The 21,789-nt window shown below is 50.8% G+C and overlaps 1 protein-coding gene across 1 annotated transcript in view; it reads left to right on the plus strand.

The window, feature by feature from the left end:
• pkhd1l1.1 (PKHD1 like 1, tandem duplicate 1) overlaps positions 1–21,789 on the plus strand; it is a 56,946-nt gene that overhangs the window by 21,039 nt on the left and 14,118 nt on the right. Inside the window, exons 33-52 of the mRNA XM_060044076.1 lie at positions 47–239; positions 1,083–1,225; positions 2,286–2,390; positions 3,302–3,490; positions 4,138–4,305; positions 4,716–4,915; positions 5,760–6,747; positions 7,463–7,711; positions 8,115–8,264; positions 9,663–9,837; positions 10,467–10,623; positions 10,970–11,126; positions 11,763–11,972; positions 12,727–12,856; positions 14,167–14,408; positions 15,088–15,224; positions 15,843–16,875; positions 17,203–17,397; positions 17,879–18,030; positions 20,084–20,240. Of these exons, the coding sequence (XP_059900059.1) occupies positions 47–239; positions 1,083–1,225; positions 2,286–2,390; positions 3,302–3,490; positions 4,138–4,305; positions 4,716–4,915; positions 5,760–6,747; positions 7,463–7,711; positions 8,115–8,264; positions 9,663–9,837; positions 10,467–10,623; positions 10,970–11,126; positions 11,763–11,972; positions 12,727–12,856; positions 14,167–14,408; positions 15,088–15,224; positions 15,843–16,875; positions 17,203–17,397; positions 17,879–18,030; positions 20,084–20,240 (5,130 nt within the window). The remainder of the gene's footprint in view (positions 1–46; positions 240–1,082; positions 1,226–2,285; positions 2,391–3,301; positions 3,491–4,137; positions 4,306–4,715; positions 4,916–5,759; positions 6,748–7,462; positions 7,712–8,114; positions 8,265–9,662; positions 9,838–10,466; positions 10,624–10,969; positions 11,127–11,762; positions 11,973–12,726; positions 12,857–14,166; positions 14,409–15,087; positions 15,225–15,842; positions 16,876–17,202; positions 17,398–17,878; positions 18,031–20,083; positions 20,241–21,789) is intronic.

A 21,789-nucleotide genomic window follows, 5' to 3' on the forward strand; every position in this document is an offset into this window, starting at 1 on the left:
CACCAACACACACACTAACACGCACACATACCTTTGTGTCTCGCAGGACACCGGGTTCTCACCATCACTGGCTCCAACCTGGGGAGCTCGGCCAATGAGACGGCCGTGTTCGTCGGCCGCGGTCCCTGCCCCATGCTGGAGTGGTCGCCTGGCAACCTGACCTGCCTGCTGCCCGTCCTGCCCCCGGGGCTGTACCGGGTGGACGTGAGGGTGGGGAACAACGGAAACCCCCGGAACAGGTAGATGATGATGTCATGTTACAGAGCTACTGCCCAACCCTCGGCTCACTACTGCCTAACCCTCAGCTCACTACTGCCTAACCCTCACTACTGCCTAACCCTCACTACTGCCCAACCCTCACTACTGCCTAACCCTCACTACTGCCTAACCCTCAGCTCACTACTGCCTAACCCTCACTACTGCCCAACCCTCACTACTGCTTAACCCTCACTACTGCCTAACCCTCAGCTCACTACTGCCTAACCCTCACTACTGCCTAACCCTCGCTACTGCCTAACCCTCACTACTGCCTAACCCTCACTACTGCCTAACCCTAGCTACTGCCTAACCCTAGCTACTGCCTAACCCTCACTACTGCCTAACCCTCACTACTGCCTAACCCTAGCTACTGCCTAACCCTAGCTACTGCCTAACCCTCACTACTGCCTAACCCTAGCTACTGCCTAACCCTCACTACTGCCTAACCCTCACTACTGCCTAACCCTAGCTACTGCCTAACCCTCGGCATCACTCGCTTATAATGATGAGGATGATGATGATGATGATCGTCAGTGAAAAATAAATAGATATTGATTTAAATATGAATGAATATATTCATTAATAAAATGTATATTTTTTCACAATTCTAGATTGATGAAAGTGAATAAGTAAATACACTTAGTTTCTAGGTGCTCAAAGACCCAACAGGCATTTTAAAACAACGTTCATAGTTCATAGTCAATATAATATCAATAATCAAATGACCTTTCACCTGCAAACGCTCACCTCCTCAACCCCGGCTCCTCCCCCTCCCGCTGGCTCCTCCCCCTCCCCCTGGCTCCTCCCCCTCCCGCTCCGCCCAGCCCCGGCGTGAACGCCAGCATCGAGTACGTCCTGGAGGTCCACAGTGTCTCCCCCAGGGTGGGCTCCCTGCTGGGGGGTACCCAGCTGACCCTCTGGGGCGCTGGCTTCAGCTCCAACACCTCGCTGGTCCGGGTCTCCGTGGGTGAGTCCTGCAACATAGGAACACAGAGGAACAGCATAGGAACATGGAGGAAGGTTCTCTAACTTTATATACCACCTAAGAAAATATTAGTCTCCCCAAGTACCACCATTCTGACCGATGGTATAAAATATAACACAATGCATAAGTATAGGCCGGCTCTTTTCTGCTAGAAACAGTTCGCTGAGGAGACTCATTTATTCCTTTAACTTATCTTAAAGTTAAGTTTGAGATAAGTTCAACTTAACCCCCCCCCCCCCTGGAACCGCAGAGCCTTTGCATTTACAACAGAACGAAACCCAATAAACCGCCAATGTGTGCAGGGTCCGGGAGGGTAAATTGAGGTTCTAGATCAAGCAGGCAATTTACCTCGGGGAGTGTTAACGCGCGGACAGTGCCGCGAAAAATGCTTGCATAAAACGGCATATTTGGCAGTGTAAAAACGCTCAGTGAGAGAGGGCTGTACCTGAGTAGAACGGCTCCAAATAAGCAACAAAGTCAGTAAAGTGTCAATTGTGTTCTCTGTGTTGTTGTACTAAGCAGCGGACACTTGGTGATGACGTATTACGACGTGTTCACGTATGTACAAGAGGCAACCGTACTCAGGCCCAGTTGAGATTTCCTAGTGTGAGCACAGGCCACTGGCACAGCAGGGGGCGGGGGGCAATCGTACTTGAGTACGGTACAGGTGTCAAACGGACTTGGGCACGGTACAGATGGCCTAGTGTGAGTGCGCCCTGAGTGTGTTCTTGCAGCAAACATCGTCAAGGTGTTTAAAGGTTATGTCCAACACCTTTTATCTCAGACCGTCTGTACAAACTGGAGGAGGGAAACAAAGTAGAGTCGGGTTTCAACTATGGCGTAGCTTAACCTTTTTCTGTCCTCGAGGGGGAATAACACACACCTCACACCTAGGACACCATTGAGTGACAACGTACATTCAGCGGATCAGACCCAGACAGAGTGATGAGAAGGTCATCAGGTAAATGACAGCTTTTGTCTGAAGTGTATTACATCCTTTGTTCTCATGCCTTTGTGTTTGTTTGGCGTGTGTGTTTGACAGGCCGTGCAGAGTGCGAGGTGATGACATCCTCAGAGGACAAACTGGAATGCCTCCTGCAGTCTGCGGAGGAGACTCACACCGTCAGAAACAACGGCAGCACCGTCGGTACGCTCACACCTCCCTTCCCCACCTCCGTCACCCCCTCTCCACCTCCTACATCCTCCTACTCCGCCCCCGCTGTCTTTTGTCCAGCTGTCACTCATAACCTCGCCAGGGCTCAAATGGAAGCATGCAGCAGTAGCTGAGGGGTTGCGTTATGCAGAGCAAGAGACACAGAGGAAGAGACGGAGACACAGAGAGAGTGAGGGACATGGCTGTGAGTGTGGTCGCTGTTGGAGAACAATAGCAGAGTGGCGGCGATGTTGTAAACCAGTTTAGGGGGGGGGGGGTTTGGGTTTTGGGTCTCTGAAAACATTCTCTAGGAACCACAGGTTTTGCTCTAGTCTGAAGAAGGCCATTCACCTGTATATCGGTGAATGGTTTGCTGTCTGTCTGTCTGTCCGTCTGTCTGTCTGTCTGTCCATCTTGCCGTATTTGTGCACGTCTGACTATCTTTGAGACTGTCCATCTTCTTTATGGCTGCATGTCTGTGCGACTATCTTCCTGTCTGTCTCTCTTCCAATCTCAGCCAGCCTGTCTGTCTCCCTGCGTGTCTGTCTGTCTACGCACCTGTCTGTCCGTCCCGTTCTAAATCTTCCTATCTGTGTGTGCTTCCCCGCCTCATCTCCCCTGTTGCGGTTCTGTTGTGGTTCTGTTACACATCTGTTGTGGTTCTGTTGTGGTTCTGTTGTGGTTCCGCTGTGATTCTGCTGTGGTTCTGTTACACCCGGTTGTGGTTCCGCTGTGGTTCTGTTGTGGTTCCGCTGTGGTTCTGTTGTGGTTCCGCTGTGGTTCTGTTGTGGTTCCGCTGTGGTTCTGTTGTGGTTCCGCTGTGGTTCTGTTGTGGTTCCCTGATTGTACCGTGTGTGTGTCCCCCCCCCCGCCCTGCCGTTGTGCCGCTGCTCCCCGGGGTCCAGGCCGGGGTGAGGGGTCTGCGTGGAGCCCGGCCAGCCTGGACGTGGCCCTGGGGGACACGGTGGCCTGGCTCTGGGAGGCCCCGCTCTTCCAGCCAAAGAGCTACCGGGTGTTCAGCGTCTCCAGCCCCGGGGCCACCGAGCCCGATGACGAAGGAGCCTTCAACAGCGGGGAGACCCCCACACCCAAAGGTAGGAGGACCCCCCCCCCCCCCCTAGCACCGTCACCGACAGGCCTCTTCAGCCACACCATGAGCTCCACCCATACCACCACCACCACCACCACGACCATCAAACACCATCAAAGACTCCATCACAACATTTAGCTCTATCACCTCCACCCAATGTTCCCCCATACCTCCGTCACCAACACCGGCCTCTTCAGCTAAACCATGACCTCCACCCGTACCTCCCGAAAGCACCACCACTACCACCACCACGACCATCAACGACTGCATCACAACATTAGCGCTACAACATCCCTTTCTTCCTCCATGTTCACTAATGCCTCCATCAGCAACACTACCTCCACCCGCACCATCGACTTCACCAATAGCTGCACCAACACATCCCCCGCCACCTCCGCCAACAGCAGAGCTACCTCCACCAACACTAGCACCTCCACCTCTACCAAAGTGTGTGTATGTGTGTGGGCACGTGGGCAATCATGCTCTACAACACGCTCTCTCTCTCTCTCTCTCTCTCTCTCTCTCTCTCTCTCTCTCCCTCTCCCCCTCTCCCTCTCTCCCTCTCTCCCTCTCCCCCTCTCTCCCTCTCTCTCTCTCTCTCTCTCTCTCTCTCTCTCTCTCTCCCCCTCTCCCTCTCTCCCTCTCTCTCAGGGTTCTTCAGGTACCGCTTCATCACGCCCGGTGTCTTCTACTACAGCAGCGGCCCCATCGGTAGAGGCCACACCCTGCAGGGGGTGGTCCGCGTGAGACCCCCCGTGGACCAGACCCCACCTGTCATCGTCACCCTGGGGGGCATGGAGGCTCGCAGGGCAGCGGATGGTAAATGACTGTTAGGGGGTGGGGTTGTATGGGTATATATACAATGTTTATAACAAACCTGGTCCTGATTCAGTACTTCTGGGGCGATGGATGAGATCAGATCTTCATGGGAAGAAGAGGGGAGGAAGAAGAGAAAATATATTGATTCATTTAGTAATATATGTTAATTTACAATATTTATACATTTATTTATATAAATTAAGTTAATAATGTTGATTAAGTTAGCTATATCCATTAATTGAGTAATGTTGACTAGGTCAGCTATATTCATTAATTTAGTAATATTGACTAGGTCAGCTGTATTCAGTAATTTAGTAATGTTGATTAGGTCAGCTGTATTCATTAATATGAATTCCAAACCGTCCAATCAAGAGCCTCACCTCCTCCCCTTCTGCCCCTCTCCCCCACAGGGCCAATGAGAATGGCCCGCTCCGTCCCGCAATGCACCGCTGCAGCCCCGGACTGCGGCCCGTCGACCAATGAGACGCTGTTGACGTTGTCGGTGTGCGCCACTCCCATGGTGACCTCCATCTCCCCCCTGCAGGGCACCGCCCACCAGGTGGTGCGTCTCCAGGGCAACGGCTTCAGCGACACCGCCTGCGCCAACAAGGTCAGACACTAAAACCCCCTCCCATTGGCTGCTGACTCCTGATAGAACCTGATAATGCCAAGATGTTGTTGTTGAGACGGCCATCTTGTTTTTTTAAAGGGGGCGTATTATACCATCAGGTGTGAGTGTGATGAGCCGTTACATGCCATGACAGATAGATGAGCAACGTTTGCTACAGTCCACTGGGTAGGCTGGTAGACTGATCTATCCAGCACGCATCTAGGTGGACACGCCCACTTGTGATGTCAGAAGAGGCGGATTTTTAACGGCAAAGCTTGTAACGGCAAATCACACTCACACCTGGTGGTATGATATGTCACCTTTGAAGTTCTGTTAGGATTCAGTGTCATGTTCCGTCTTGACTTGTTTTGTTTATTAGTTATATTGAGATGTTTCAATTTTGAAACTGCAATACTGGATTATCCAGATTCTAATATAAAGCCCTGATTTGAGAAAATATATTAAAGGGTTTATTGTTGGAAGGAATGTGTCCCGCCTCCAGATTGTAGTCAATCCATCCATAGTCGTGGTTCGATTCAAGGAATCCAAGACTGTCTGTCACCCAAACAAATAAACACAGTGATGATTCATGCTGACTGTGTGTGTGTGTGTCGGTGTGTGTGTCTGTGTGCGTGCGTCTGTTCGTGCGTGTGTGTCTGTGTGTGTGTGTGTGCGCGCATGTGTGTGTGTGTGCGCGCATGTGTGTGTGTCTGTGTGTGTGTGCGTGTCGTGTGTGTGCGCGCGCATGTGTGCGTGCGTGTGCATCTGTGTGCGTGTGTCTGTTTGTGTGTGCGTGTGCGTGTGTGTGTGTGCGCGTGTGTATGTGTGTGTGTGTGTGCGTTAGGTGACCGTGGGGGACCTGCCCTGTGAGGTGCTCAACAGCACCCAGACGGAGCTCTTCTTCCGGGTGCCCCTGGACAGCGGGGCCCCGGTGGGCGTGCCCCACCCTGTGGCCCTGGTGGTCCGCAACCTGGGGGCCGCCCTCCTGGCCGTCCGCGGCGAGCTGAAGCGGCGGCTGGTGCTGCTGCCCGTGGTGGACTCGGTGGCGCCCCCAATGGGCAGCCCCACCGGCTACACCCGGCTCAGCGTCTGGGGGTCCGGCTTCTCGTGGGAGGGGCGGGTGACCGTGGCGGGCGTGGAGTGCGAGGTGGTCTCCGTCAACTACACCCGGGTGGTCTGCGACACCGGCCCCCGGCACCAGCCCGGCTCCGGGGACGTGGTCTACCAGACGGGCCGCCTCACCGCCGCCTGCTCCTCCGACTGCTCCTTCGCGTACGACGCCGCGGCCACGCCCGCCGTCACCGGCGTGGCGCCCGGCGTCGTCGACGGCAACGGGACGACGGCGGTGACCCTCTCGGGCTCCGGGTTCGGCGGCGACGCCGGAGACGTGTCGGTGTCCGCCGGCCCCTGGGAGCTGGAGGTCACCGCGGCGACGGACGGCGCCGTCACCCTGATGGTGGGGGCTCTGCCGGCGGGGGAGCACCCCCTCCGCGTGGTCGTGAGGAGCAAGGGGCTGGCCACGGGCGCGGCATCGCTCGTCAGCCTGGCGCGGGCCTCCCTCGCCCCCGCCACCGGCAGCGTCGCCGGCGGGACCCCGCTGGTCGTCACGGGCAACGGCTTCGCCCCGGGCAACACCAGCGTGATGGTCGGCGACGAGCCGTGCCACGTCCAGGAGATGACTCCCGGAGAGCTGCGCTGCCTGACCCCTGAGGGGCGGGGCGGGGGTCAGGTGACGGTGCAGATCAACGTGTTCGACGTGGAGTACCCCCCGCTCAACTTCACCTACGCCCAGGCTCAGACCCCCAACGTCTCCTCCGTCATGCCCTCCACCGGTGAGTTCAACAACCCCCGCCCTCCCCCAGGTGTGAGGTTCGAGGTGAGGCCCCAGGTTCGAGGTGAGGCCCCAGGTGTGGGGCCCCAGATGTGAGGCCCCAGGTGTGAGGCCCCAGGTGTGGGGCCCCAGATGTGAGGCCCCAGGTGTGAGGCCCCAGGTGTGAGGCCCCAGGTGAGGCCCTAGGTGTGAGGTTCGAGATGTGAGGCCCCAGATGTGAGTTTCGAGATGTGAGGCCCCAGATGTGAGGTTCGAGGTGAGGCCCCAGATGTGAGGTTCAACTTAGCATGGTTTATTCACCTAGTAAACACAACCAGGGTAGGAAAGGGGTCATCCACCTCCTTTATGATCCAGTCCTCTCTGTATCTTGCTAACCCTAGGTCTGGCTTGTGGTAGCCTGCTCTCCGTTTTAACTGCAAGCACTTCAGCTTAATGGCCTTCAGGCCTGCCTCGTTAACTGGAAGAAGTTAACCAAGTTGCCAGACCTACCACTCCCCTCACTCTTCCCTGGCGTCTGCCACACTACATAAAACTATATTGACAAACCCAGAGACCTATATAAGACCCCTCTGTGGTGTCTTACCGGGGCCAGAGAAGCAGCCAAAATAGTCCTCTGAGGAGAAACTAAAAATAGTCTCTCAACAGTCTCTAACCCCCTCCATCCTCCCCCCTCTCCCTCCCTCCCCCTTTTGCCCCCCTCCCCCCCTTACCTCCAGGGGCCAGCGGGGCGGCCCTCACCCTCGTGGGCCAGGGCTTCGGCGGCGACCCCCAGCGGGTGGGGGTGACCATCAACCACGCGCCGTGCAACGTGACGGCGGTAAACGACACCCACGTGTGGTGCACGGCCGGGGAGAGCCCCGGGGGCACCTACGAGGTCAGGGTCCACCACAAGGTCAAAGGTCGCGCCCGCTCCGACGTCGAGTTCACCTACGAGCTCCTGATCAGCGCCGTGCAGCCCGATGAAGGTGAGCGGGTCAAAGGTCACGGGACCCTGAAAAAAATGGCTTTGAAAAAAGCGCTCAGAAAGTGGGTTAATTTACATTTACATTTAGGGCATTTAGCCGACGCTTTATCCAATGCAACTTACAATAAGTACTTTTGTCATAAGAAAGTGAAACAATACATTCCAGTAAGGATGTTCATAGCACCAAGTGCAAAGCACCAACAATCGCAAAGTTAACCCATTCCCCGTATACAACAAAGACCGCTAGGATAAGATGCTACACAGCTAAGTACTATAACTAAATACGACACACAATAAGTGCGTACATTAAGAGCCAGGACGTATAACATACAACCTCAATGGATCAGTGGTTCCTAGATGACCCAAGGTGACCGAAGCCTTATTTCCTCCCCTCTGAAACGCAGGCAGCTTCGGGGGCGGGGCTATGCTGGTGGTCCAGGGATCCGGGTTCGATCCCAGCGAGTCCCGCGTGCAGATCTGTGGGGAGGAGTGCGAGGTCTACAGGGACCGGTCCACGTCCACCCAGCTCCACTGTCTGTCCCCCCCCAACCACGGTACGTACGACAGGGCGTGCCCACTCCCACACCAAAGGTCCAGGGTTCGATCCCCGATGCCTACGATCTCATATGGCCAAGAGTAAATAGCATGTAGTGAGCTTTTGGTAAAAAAACATGTTTTTTAGTTTCATACCAACACTATTGGTTTCTATCCGTTCCACAAATATTAGCCAGGCTGTAATTAAATAAAAGATGATGTTAAACAGGATAAAACTGACAGAGTGTCAGTTTTATTGATTAAGGTTGTTATAAAGAAACCTTAATCCATTTGCCGTCAAAGTACCCACTTATTATCACTATTTAATAAAAACACTTTTTTCCGAAGCTTACAGTGAAGTTTTTTAACTACCAGTTGTATGATTGGCATAATTACAATGTCCGCCCCCATTCATTGAAACTGAGAACCACGTCATAACAGTGTGACAACCAATTGTATAAAATAAAAGGAATAAAAGAATGGCCAAAGTAGTGGTGAACTGTGAAAACACCTGGGAGGAATGACTCTGAAAGAAACATCAATCATTCAACAAAAGACAAAAACAAAAAGGTATTGAACCTCACACTCTTCCACCATGTCGTTCACATTCCCAACTGTCATTTTCCGTGCGGTCCCGTTGACAAAGGAAAAACTGTGACGCGTGTATTTTTAGACCCAGATTCCTCTGATCGTGTGTGAGCAGAAAGGTGTTAAACGGTTGACCTTTGGGCGCCCTACTGAGGTCTAGCTTCACGCTGGGCTTGGAGTGTAATGTTTTATCAGACTAAACACTGACGGACAGCAGAGGATGACCCCGCTGCTCTCAGACTGCGATGTCGCCCGACCTGTTTTCTGCGCACACACACGCGCACATACACACACACACACACACACACAATAGTTCTCACACTCGCTTCATTTGAGCTAATCAGGTCTCTTTGTCTGGATGTGTGTGTGTCTGGATGTGTGTGTTTCTGTGTTTGTATATGCGTGCCCATGTGTGTGTGTATGCATATCCGTGTGGCTGTTTGTGTACGCATGTCTGTGTGTGTCTGTCTGTGCATGTTTGTGTGTCTGCCTCTGTGTGTGTGTATGTGTTTACGCGTGTGTGTGTTTGTGTGTGTGTATATGCATGTCCGTGTGTGTCTGTGCATGTTTGTGTGTGCGTGCTTGTATGTGTGTGTATATGTGTTTATGTGTGTGTTTGTGTGTGTGTGTGTGTGTGTGTGTGTGTGTGTGTGTGTGTGTGTGTGTGTGTGTGTGTGTGTGTGTGTGTGTGTGTGTGTGTGTGTGTGTGTGCATGTCTGTTTGTGTGTGCGTGTCAATGTGTGTGCGCTTGCATGTGCCTGCTCGACCACTTGTGTGTGTGTGTGTGTGTGCGCGTGTACCCATGCGCGTGTGTGCGCCTGCGTCTCCAGGCAACGGCTCGGAGGTGAGCTGCGTGGTGACGGTTGCCAACGAGGGGAACGCGGCCAACATGTCGGGGGACTTCACCTACAGGACCCTGCTGACCCCGGTGGTCAGCGGGGTGAACCCCCGCCGCGGGGGCACCGCCGGGGGCACGCGGATCACCATCAGCGGCTCCGGCTTCAGGTACGCCCCCCCCCACTAGGGCCCCTGGGGTGAACACTGAACCGCTGCCACAGCCTGGCCATAGACCACAGCCCACAGCATACGGGAGGACAACGTAGGGCGGGGCGATTAATCTGATTTTGATCGCGATTTCGATTTTAGCGTCAAACGATCAAAAAATTTACATAATCAAGTTTTGCGATTTTCTTTTTTATTATTACTGGTAGTAGTATTTTTGTAATTTAGGTTTTATAGAAAGGGCAGAACAGCTGGATACATATCTGTAAATTATTTTAGATTGGAACATTTTATTTTTTGACCATTTTGTGTATTTTTTTAAGGCAAATTTTCAAAGCTCTCAGTTACAAAGTTTTTTTTGGGAGGGACATGCTGAATAAATGCAACATGTTTTCAAACTCAAAAATAATCGTTTGAATAATCGTGATTTCAATAATGACCAAAATAATCATGATTATTTTCCCATAATCGAGCAGCCCTAAGACAAAGTGATGGTTTTACACTTTTAAGTCCAAGACGGACTTGAGCATAGAAAAGCTGATTTGAGCGCTCCGGCCTTTGTAAAGCGCCGGGAAAGCCCTTGTGTTTGAGGCGGGCTGTCAAAATAATCTCCTCCCACCCGCTCCCATCAGCACCAGCCTCAGCGAGGTCAACGTGACCGTGGCGGGGTCGGTGTGCGACGTGCAGTCCACCAACGCCACGCACATCGTGTGTGTGACCAACTCCCAGGGGCGCTCGCAGGAGGCCAAGGTCCGGGTCAGCATCGGAGACCGCGGCATCGCTAGGATGGTGAGCCCCCCCACCCCCCAGACGCCACCGATAGAGGAACCTGAGGTCACCTCACGGCTAGTAGCATCGTGACTAGCCGTCACAATGCTACTATATACATGCTTTAAACATGGGTCTGTACAAAGCCAAAGTAACACCACGCTTCAGCTGAAAAGTAGTAGGAATAACTTAAATTAGACATTGTGGATAAAGAATTACCAAGTGATGATTTAGATATAAAACATCACATTATTACTAAAGTCTGTCGCCCAAATCCCATAAATGTGTTTTCTCATGTTAACCGCTACCAGCTGTTCCCTTGCAGATCGTACATTTCTTAGGTACATTTATTTTATGCATCTTCCAGGATAACGCCGACTTCTTCTACATCGACGTGTGGTCGTCTCGGTTCACCTGGGGAGGCCTGACCCCCCCGGAGAAGGGCACGTTCGTGGTCATCACCAAGGGCCAGACCATCCTGCTGGACGAGAGCACTCCCGTGCTCAAGATGCTCCTCATCAAAGGTAACGCACCCTGGGAGCGTTACACACAACAGAGGCTAACAAACCTGGAGCTAACGCAATGGTTACTAACACACTGGGAGGTGAAACAACAGGAGCTAACACACTTGGAGCTAATACACCGAGAGCTAATACACAATGGGAGCTAACACCCAACAGAAGCTAACACAACTGGAGCTAACACACTGAGAGTTAACACACCTGGAGCTAACACAACTGGAGCTAACACACTGAGAGTTAACACACCTGGAGCTAACACAACTGGAGCTAACACACTGAGAGTTGACACACCCGGAACTAACACAACTGGAGCTAACACACTGAGAGTTAACACACCTGGAGCTAACACCGGGAGCTAACACACTGAGAGTTAACACACCTGGAGCTAACACAACTGGAGCTAACACACTGAGAGTTAACACACCTGGAGCTAACACCGGGAGCTAACACTGAGAGCTCACGTCATACGTCGTAGGACATCAGTTCCAAACTGTCGTAGCACCAGCAGAGTCGGCCACCTTGAACGTTCAGCGTCACACCAACATCCAACACCTACATCAACATCAACCTCTTTAGACAGAGTAGGCCTCACGGAGCTTGGTGTGTGGAGAAGGACCTGTGTCGTGTCGTTGTGCCCAGGAGGAACGCTGGTGTTTGAGGAGAAGGACCTGGAGCTGCAGGCCGAGAACATCCTGATCACCGACGGCGGCCGGCTGCAGGTGGGCCAGGAGGGGGCGCCCTTCCAGCACAAGGCCATCATCACGCTGCACGGACACCTGCGCTCCACCGAGCTGCCCGTCTACGGCACCAAGACCCTGGCGGTCCGCGAGGGGGTCCTGGACCTCCACGGTACGAACCGCTAAGAGAAAGCGTGAGGTTTGCTGTCCCTTTTTTCTGCAGGCATCCCGAGGCCTACTGGTTAAGGAGTTAGACCGGTAGGCAAAACCATAATCAGCCCTTTGGACGACGTCTGAGTGACAGCCCGACAGGACACCGAGACCACACTCTAAAGTCTCGGTTGTTGTCCTCGACGTAATCCTAGTCGTCCTCAACACAACATGGAACCCCAAACCATCTACAGAAATGACATTGTCTTTGTAGCACGACAATGGTATTGACAATAGTCAAGCAGAACCGACCTATCTGGTGTTTTCTTTAAATACGTTTGTTATGGGACATGAGTGGTATTATGGTATGGAGTAATCTGAGGTGTGTGTGTTTCACGAGCGGTGCTTTTATTTCTGATTCCCCACCATTAAACCTGCCCTGAGGTCCAACTGTGTGTGTGTGTGTGTGTGTGTGTGTGTGTGTGTGTGTGTGTGTGTGTGTGTGTGTGTGTGTGTGTGTGTGTGTGTGTGTGTGTGTGTGTGTGTGTGTGTGTGTGTGTGTGCATGTGTGCGTGTGTGTGTGTGTGTGTGTGTGTGTGTGTGTGTGTGCGCATGTGTACGTGTGTGTATTGTTTGTGTGTGTGTGCATGGTGGATGTGTGTGTGTGTGTGTGTGTGTGTGTGTGTGTGTGTGTGTGTGTGTGTGTGTGTGTGTGTGTGTGTGTGTGTGTGTGTGTGTGTGTGTGTGTGTGTGTGTTCTGACCGGTGGTCCCCTAGGTATCCCGGTTCCGGTCACCTGGACCCACCTGGCCCAGACGGCCCCCTCCGGCTCCAGCACCATCACGCTGAAGATGGGGGTCACCTGGAGGGTGGGGGACGAGATTGTCATCGCCTCCACGGGACACAGGTACGAGGGACCGCCCCTTCCTGCCCCGACAGGAAGTAACGTTGAATCTTAAAATGAGAAAAAAAAATATTATAGAAAAAACAACAACAGACACACATACACACAGGCACACACACAGACACACATACACCCAGACAGTTTTACATATATTTTCAATTGAAGTACTTGGACCTTTCGGCATATTTCAGGCACATTTCGGCAGCAGTGGCTTAAAAAGTGCCACATGACAACATAATCACACTTTTACGATAGCATCTATAAATACACACACACACAATCACACACACTTCCAGGTAGGAAAATGTATGAATAAATGCTATACACCCTAATTGTTCAAATCTCACAGGACTATTTTTCGTTAACAAAGGCTTAACAAAGGATTAACCCGGTGTAATGAAACCCCCCTACCTGTAAACACCTGCGGGGGGCGTTTAGCAAGCCGATCCGCTGCACAAAGCACCGGCTGCAGGCGACGGTCGAAACCAGGAATTATGCAAATCTCCAACGGTGGTTCTCACAATCGGGCTGCTTCCAATCTCACCTCAGATTCAAACCACTTGGGCCTGTGTTTACTTTATCAATATTATTAATATTAACTAACTATATCTAAGGTAATCCGATTTTTCACATTCTTTTGGAGGTCGTATAGACACAATTGCACTAAATATCTTGCGGTATAATGTGGGAAATCGAATCAGTCCGGTCTATGGGTGCAACTTTTTGCGACTTCTTTTTTAAAGGGGACAGACGATAACACCAGGTGTGAGTAGGGCTGGGTATCGTGGCCAATTTCCTAAATCGATTCAATTTCGATTCGTAAGGTTCTGAATCGATTAATCACGATTCGATTCGATTCAATCTGCTCTTAAATAATGGAAGTGTCTCACCTGTGTAACAAAATACAACTGTACTTTATTTTTTCTCGTCACTTTAAACAACAGGTTTTAAGTGCAAACTTGTAAATTGGACAGTTTAAACGTATGCAGTGCAATTTTGAAATTAGAAAGGAATTGCAAGTGAAAGTGTACTTCTACAACGTTCCATCACTGCCAATTGCATTAAGGCATTGTTTATTAAAATGCAAAAATAATGATTAAATAATAATAAAAAAAAAATGATCTCATGCCCTATAAATCAATATTGCAAATTTGTAATGAAATCGATCCAAAATTGATTACCGTAAATCGATTTTTTTACCCAGCCCTTGGTGTGAGTGTGATTAGCCGATACAAGCCGTTGTAACAGCTAATCACGCTCACACCTGGTGGTATGATATGTCCCCTTTAATACCTAAAACGTGTGCTCTACAGGCACAGCCAGGCGGAGAACGAGGTGAGGACCATCGCCTCAGTGTCCGCCGACGGGATGACCCTCACCCTGACCGAGGCCCTTGAGCACACCCACCTGGGGGTGTCGGTCCTGCTGCCCGGCGGCAAAGTGCTGGAGGGCCGGGCCGAGGTGGGGCTCCTCACCAGGAACGTGGTGGTCCGGGGCTCCCAGTCCATGGACTGGGCGGAGAAGATCGAGGCCTGCCCCGAAGGCTTCAACACAGGTACTGTTGTTGTCCCCCAGCAGGCCGGTCCGGCCCACCCTTAAAGGGTCGGCAGACCCCCGGATCAGTGAGCGGTTTCTGATTGGGTCTCACAAAGTTGTTTGTGACAAAGTTTTTTGTGAGACCCGATAGAAAAGGACCACTCTGGAAAAACGCTTTTAGATGGTAGTAGCAGACATCTTGTATTTCACTAAGAAATTTCTCCTCTTTACAGAGAAAAGACTTCTCTGTAAAATTCAATAAAATAAAAGGTTTCTGCTACTCCCAGCTAAAAACGTTTTTACAGAGCAGACATTTTGTATTTTACAGGGAAGTTCCTAAAACGACCACTCTGGAAAAACGCTTTTAGGTGGAAGTAGCAGACATCTTAAAGCAAAGCGTCTTAGAGTACCATATTAAGCGCTATATAAATTTCATTTATTATTATTATTATCTTGCAGAGTTAGAAACTTCTCAGTGAAAATACAAGATGTCCGCTACTCCCAGCTAAACGCATATTTCCAGAGCTATCGGACACAAAGATCCACGACGACTTTGTTTTCCCACTGGGGTTTAGGGGCCATTTGGGGCACCTGAATCAGGTAACGCCGTCCCGCTTGATCCCATCGCGGGCATGTGAAGTCCTGTCACTGACGTTATACTAATAAAGTGGTGTTGACCCGTTGGCGGTGGGTTTCAGGGGAGTTTGCCACCCAGACCTGCTTCCAGGGGCGGTTTGGCGAGGAGACGGGCAGCGACCAGTTCGGCGGCTGCATCATGTTCCACGCCCCCCGGCCCAACGAGAACCTGGCGGTCGGGAGACTCGCACACGTGGAGGTACACAACCCTGTCCCGTCCGGACCAGCGCGTCGGCCATGGCTGCTGGTGCACGCTAACACTTTAAGACCAGGCTTTACAGGTTTCATTTTGGTGGACATTTTATATTGGGCCTTGGGTTCCGATCTCAAACAGCGGCCAAAGTCAGTGGAGGGTTGGTACATGTTATATGGTTGTTTTACCACTTCACAAAGGCACCTTATCTTGTCTTTTTTTATAACCAACCTTCCTGGTTAGTTCTGTGTTCATAACCCACCTTTTTAGTTAGTTCTGGTTTATAACCAACCTACATGGTTAACCAACCTTCTTGGTTAGTTCTGTTTATAACCAACCTTCATGGTTAGTTCCATGTGTTTTACATTCACATTCAGGGCATTTAGCAGACGCTTTTATCCAAAATGACTTGCAACGGTTCTCACACACATTCACACACCGACAGCGGAGTCAACCACGCAGAGTGACAGCCACCTCATCAGCAGTAGTTAGTGTTAGGTGTCTTGCTCAGGGACCCGGGGATCAAACTAGCAACCCTCCGGTTACAAGACAACCCGCTCTACCTCCTGAGCTAAGCCGACCCCGTTCTCCGTCTGAACCGTCTCCCCCTCCCCGTCCCCCCAGGTGTTCCACGCGGGCCAGGCCTTCCGTCTGGGCCGCTACCCTATCCACTGGCACCTGATGGGCGACGTGCACAACGCCTCGTACGTGCGCGGCTGCGCCATCCACCAGACGTTCAACCGGGCGGTGACCATCCACGACACCCACCGGCTGCTGGTGGAGCACAACGTCATCTACGACATCATGGGCGGCGCCTTCTTCATCGAGGACGGCGTGGAGACGGGCAACGTGCTGCAGTACAACCTGGCCGTGTTCGTGCGGCAGAGCACCAGCCTGCTGAACGACGACGTCACGCCCGCCGCCTACTGGGTCACCAACCCCGACAACGTGGTGCGCCACAACGCCGCCGCCGGCGGCACGCACTTCGGCTTCTGGTACCGCATGCACGAGCATCCCGACGGGCCGTCCTACGACCGCAACGTGTGCCAGAAGAGGGTGCCCCTGGGCGAGTTCACCAACAACACTGTGCACTCGCAGGGCTGGTTCGGCCTGTGGATCTTCCAGGACTACTTCCCCATGGTGGGCGGGAGCTGCCGCTCCTCCATGCCCCAGCCCGCCGTGTTCCGCGGCCTGACGGTGTGGAACTGCGAGAAGGGCGCCGAGTGGGTGAACGCGGGCGCGCTGCAGTTCAGCGGCTTCCTGATGGCCAACAACGAGAAGGCGGGCGTGGAGGCCAAGCGCATCCGGCCGTGGGCGGTGCGGGACTTCGGCGAGGAGGGCGGAGCCACGCTGTCCAACAGCACGATGGTGGGCCACGTGGACGCGCTGAACGGCGCCGGCTGGGAGTACCGCACGCGCCGCGGCGTGATCGCGCCCTTCGACGACGGCATGAGCGTCATCGGCACCACCTTCGTCAACTTCGACCGGAACGGGAGCGCCGCCATCGGCGTGACGACCGTGGACGGCACCTGCGTGCACGACTGCGGCGGCTGGGCCGTGCGCTTCCGGCGCGTGGAGTTCGTCAACACCACCAACAGGGGGGCCTTCCGCTGGGAGCACGAGGTGCAGCTGGTGGACCTGGACGGCTCCCTCACAGGTGAGCGTACGAGCGGAGAGGGGAACGTCACACAGCGCGCGGGGGTTTTAGCTCGGATACGTGTCCCGGGTCCGAGGTCACGGGTTGCTCGCGTCCGAGCGGACTGGGAACTCACTGGGGTTGAAATCGTTGTTTATGGAAAAACCTCCCAAATTATCCACTTCTCTTCTCTTATTTTGTATTAATCCATGAGGATGTCACGGTGAGGTTGTCCCGTAAACGTGTGTACACACACCGAACCACACACTTTGTTCATGGGATGTTTTCCTGCGGCCGCCTTCATTGACCTCTGTTTAACCCGTCCGCCCTCCGATGCCTTGCCCCCAGGCCAGGTCAATCAGAAGGTGGTTCCCATGAGCGGCCTGCTGGACCCGGCCCTCTGCAGGCTCAGCCCGGAGTGGAGCGGGGGGGACTACCCGGGGGCGCTGTGTGACTCCAGCGTGGACTTCCACCGTGTCTCCCTCAACAATCCCTCGCCCTCCTCCCTGCAGGGCAAGGACCTGGTGCTGAGCAACCAGCACGGTACCTCCAGACACGCACGCACACACACACACACATGGGCAGGCACACACGTACACACACATGCACACACACACACACACACACACACACACATGGGCAGGCACACACGTACACACACATGCACACACACACACACACACACACACATGGGGACACACACATACACACACATGCACACAGACACACACATGGGGACACACACATACACACACAAAGAATCACAGACAAACAGGCACACACACAGACACGCACACATACAGACACGCACACACACGTCCTACATTATATCGATGCATACACAGAAAGCTCACGGCGCTATTTACTGAGTACCTTTTGCACCTGCTTCTGCACACACTGACACAATTATAGAATCAGGATGGATAGACAGGATCAATTGTAATAGAAAAACAAATAATGTTAAAAAAAAATAGTTTCCTGTGTCAAGGTATTCGGGTGAACAGTTATTGGTCTCCCCTGTCAGGCTCCAGTGGCGTTCCCTATCTAAAGAAGAGGCTCACTCACAAGCTGGGCTGGATGGCTCTGCTGCCCTCTGGACAGACGTACAACTGGTACTTCAAAGACGTGGACCAGATCACCAACATCACCTACTCAGCAGGGTTCTACTCCTTCAAGGTACCTCACCGACCCAACACACATACGGTACATTACTGTTGGAACCACAAAGACAGAACCAGGTACATGCTCCATCGTTGTGTGGCTGTGTGGTGTCTATAGCAACACGTTACTAAAGGTTGAATAAATATCCAAGTTCTACCGTGGCTTTAATATGAAAATTATGAGAAAGAAATGAGTGTGTGTTTTGCCAATGCATGACAACACGTGTGCAACAATCCAATCCACTCTATTTATATAGCACAATTTAAACAAACACAAGGTTCCCAAAGTGCTGTACAACAAAATAAGAAATATATAAAAATAAAATGCACTGCCCACATAACACATCTACATAACATCAACACAACTACATAACATCAACACGCTACCTGGAGTTAAAAGCCAGAGAAAAGAGGTGAGTTTTAGGATGGGAGTTAAAAAGAGACAGTGAAGGGGCTTGTCTGATGTGCAGTGGCAAATTATTCCCCCGTTCTGGAGCTGCAACGGAAAAAGCTTTTAGCCTGGATCACGGCTCTGTCAGGAGCAGCTGGTCAGCTGACCTGAGAGAGCGGCTGGGAATGTAGGGCTGGAGCAGCTCGGATAGGTAGGGTGGGGCAAGGCCATTCAAGGCTTTAAAAACAAATAAAATATTTTAAAGTGAATTCTAAAATGCACAGGCAACCAGTGGAGTGAAGCTAAAATAGGTGAAATGTGCTCATACTTTCTTGTGCTAATTAAAAGACGGGCAGCCGCATTTTGTACCAGTTGCAGACGAGCAATGGAGGACCCGCTAACCCCCATATAAAGTGCATTGCAGTAATCCAGCCGGGTGGTCACAAAGGCGTGGATTACTATTTTTACTCAGACCTTACAAATTGAAGGTCTGAGTCCACTTTTTCCCCCAGATTGGTCATAATTGGCTTGTGGCACTGTGCTAAAGAACCCAGATCAACCAGAGGGATCACAGAAGTGCAACCAAAGACCATGACTTCAGTATTTTTTTCATTAAAATTTAAAAAGTTAAGAGACATCCAGGCTTTAATGTCATGTAAACACTTTAGCAATGGCTTAACACTGTAGGCGTCTGACTTTTTAAGAGAGACATAAATCTGCGTGTCATCCGCATAGCAATGAAAAGAAATGCTGTGTTTCCTGAGAATCGAACCAAGGGGGAGAAGATAGAGGGAAAATAAAAGAGGTCCAAGCACAGAGCCCTGTGGCACCCCATATGAGAGGGGAGCAGAGTCACCAAGGCTAACACAGAAGGTTCGATGTGACAGGTAGGACCTGAACCATTCAAGAGTTGTGCCACTGATGCCCACCCACTGCTCCAAACAAGCAATCAGGATTTCATGGTCCACTGTATCAAAAGCAGCAGTCAAATCAAGAAGTACAAGGACAACACAGTGACCAGAGTCAGTAGCTAAAAAGATGTCATTAAAAACTCTTAAAAGCGCATTCTGTGCTGTGCAATGTTTTAAAACCGGATTGGAAAATCTCAATAATATTTTGTTCATTTAAAAAGTCCATGAGCTGGGAATACATAATATTTTCTAAGATTTAAGAACAAAATGGCAATTTGGATCTAGGCCTTGCATTTGCCAAAACAGTAGAATCCAGCCCAGCGGTTGCACAACGGCATGTTTAAAGTTGACAGGAACCACTCCAGAGGTCAGACTGCTATTAATTACCGCAGTAAATGATGGTCCAACAGTCTGAAAAACCTCCTTAAGAAGTCGGGGAGGGACATTATCCCCTGGGGGCTTCAAAGGACCAACAATATCCTGCACAAAGGGCAGGGTCACAGGCTCAAATGAGTCAAAAACAGCAGAGCAGGGGACAGACACTCAAGGGTCAATGGCAGGTGGTGAAATAAGTGCTCTGGCAGATGTGACTTTATCAATAAAGAAGTGAAGAAAGTATTCACACAGGCAAAGCTAAAGAAGCATCTGGATTCTTGTTTCAAAATAAAAGCCTCCTTTGTAGATCTACATTAATGCCTTGTCATTGTTAATGATCGCGTCACGTTCCCGCTAACTCTTCCGTCCATTCCTCTCGTCTGACCCTCCAGCCTGACCAGCATGTGATAATGTGCCACAACCTGACCCAGAGGCCGGACAGCTTCAGAATCGTAGACGTGCGAAACGCCTCGGCAACGCCCCTCAGCTTCAGCAACAACAGCAATGGAGACTGGCACCTGGACAGCAGCAACAACCTTTGCTACATGAGTCAGTACCACAATACTACTGCTAATACTACGAGTATTAACCTAGTAATAACCTCTGCTACATGAGTCAGTACCACAATACTACTGCTAATACTACGAGTATTAACCTAGTAATAACCTCTGCTACATGAGTCAGTACCACAATACTACTGCTAATACTACGAGTATTAACCTAGTAATAACCTCTGCTACATGAGTCAGTACCACAATACTACTGCTAATACTACGAGTATTAACATAGTAATAACCTCTGCTACATGAGTCAGTACCACAATACTACTGCTAATACTACGAGTATTAACATAGTAATAACCTCTGCTAAATGAGTCAGTACCACAATACTACTGCTAATACTACGAGTATTAACCTAGTAATAACCTCTGCTACATGAGTCAGTACCACAATACTACTGCTAATACTACGAGTATTAACCTAGTAATAACCTCTGCTACATGAGTCAGTACCACAATACTACTGCTAATACTACGAGTATTAACATAGTAATAACCTCTGCTACATGAGTCAGTACCACAATACTACTGCTAATACTACGAGTATTAACCTAGTAATAACCTCTGCTACATGAGTCAGTACCACAATACTACTGCTAATACTACGAGTATTAACCTAGTAATAACCTAGTAATAACCTCTGCTACATGAGTCAGTACCACAATACTACTGCTAATACTACGAGTATTAACCTAGTAATAACCTCTGCTATATGAGTCAGTACCACAATACTACTGCTAATACTACGAGTATTAACATAGTAATATCGTCTGCTACATGAGTCAGTACCACAATACTACTGCTAATACTACGAGTATTAACCTAGTAATAACCTCTGCTACATGAGTCAGTACCACAATACTACTGCTAATACTACGAGTATTAACCTAGTAATAACCTCTGCTACATGAGTCAGTACCACAATACTACTGCTAATACGAGTATTAACCTAGCAATAACCTCTGCTACATGAGTCAGTACCACAATACTACTGCTAATACTACGAGTATTAACCTAGTAATAACCTAGTAATAACCTCTGCTACATGAGTCAGTACCACAATACTACTGCTAATACTACGAGTATTAACCTAGTAATAACCTCTGCTACATGAGTCAGTACCACAATACTACTGCTAATACTACGAGTATTAACCTAGTAATAACCTCTGCTACATGAGTCAGTACCACAATACTACTGCTAATACTACGAGTATTAACATAGTAATAACCTCTGCTAAATGAGTCAGTACCACAATACTACTGCTAATACTATGAGTATTAACCTAGTAATAACCTCTGCTACATGAGTCAGTACCACAATACTACTGCTAATACTACGGTATTAACATAGTAATATCGTCTGCTACATGAGTTATACTACGAGTATTAACCTAGTAATAGGTTAATACTGTGTGTGCGTGTGCGTGTGCGTGTGCGTGTCCGTGTGTGTGTGCGTGTGCGCGTGTGTGTGTGCGTGTGCGTGTGCGCGTGTGTGTGTGCGTGTGCGCGTGTGTGTGTGTGTGTGTGTGCGTCTGTG

Source organism: Gadus macrocephalus, chromosome 22 (assembly GCF_031168955.1).
Source record: "Gadus macrocephalus chromosome 22, ASM3116895v1".
NCBI lineage: Eukaryota > Metazoa > Chordata > Actinopteri > Gadiformes > Gadidae > Gadus > Gadus macrocephalus.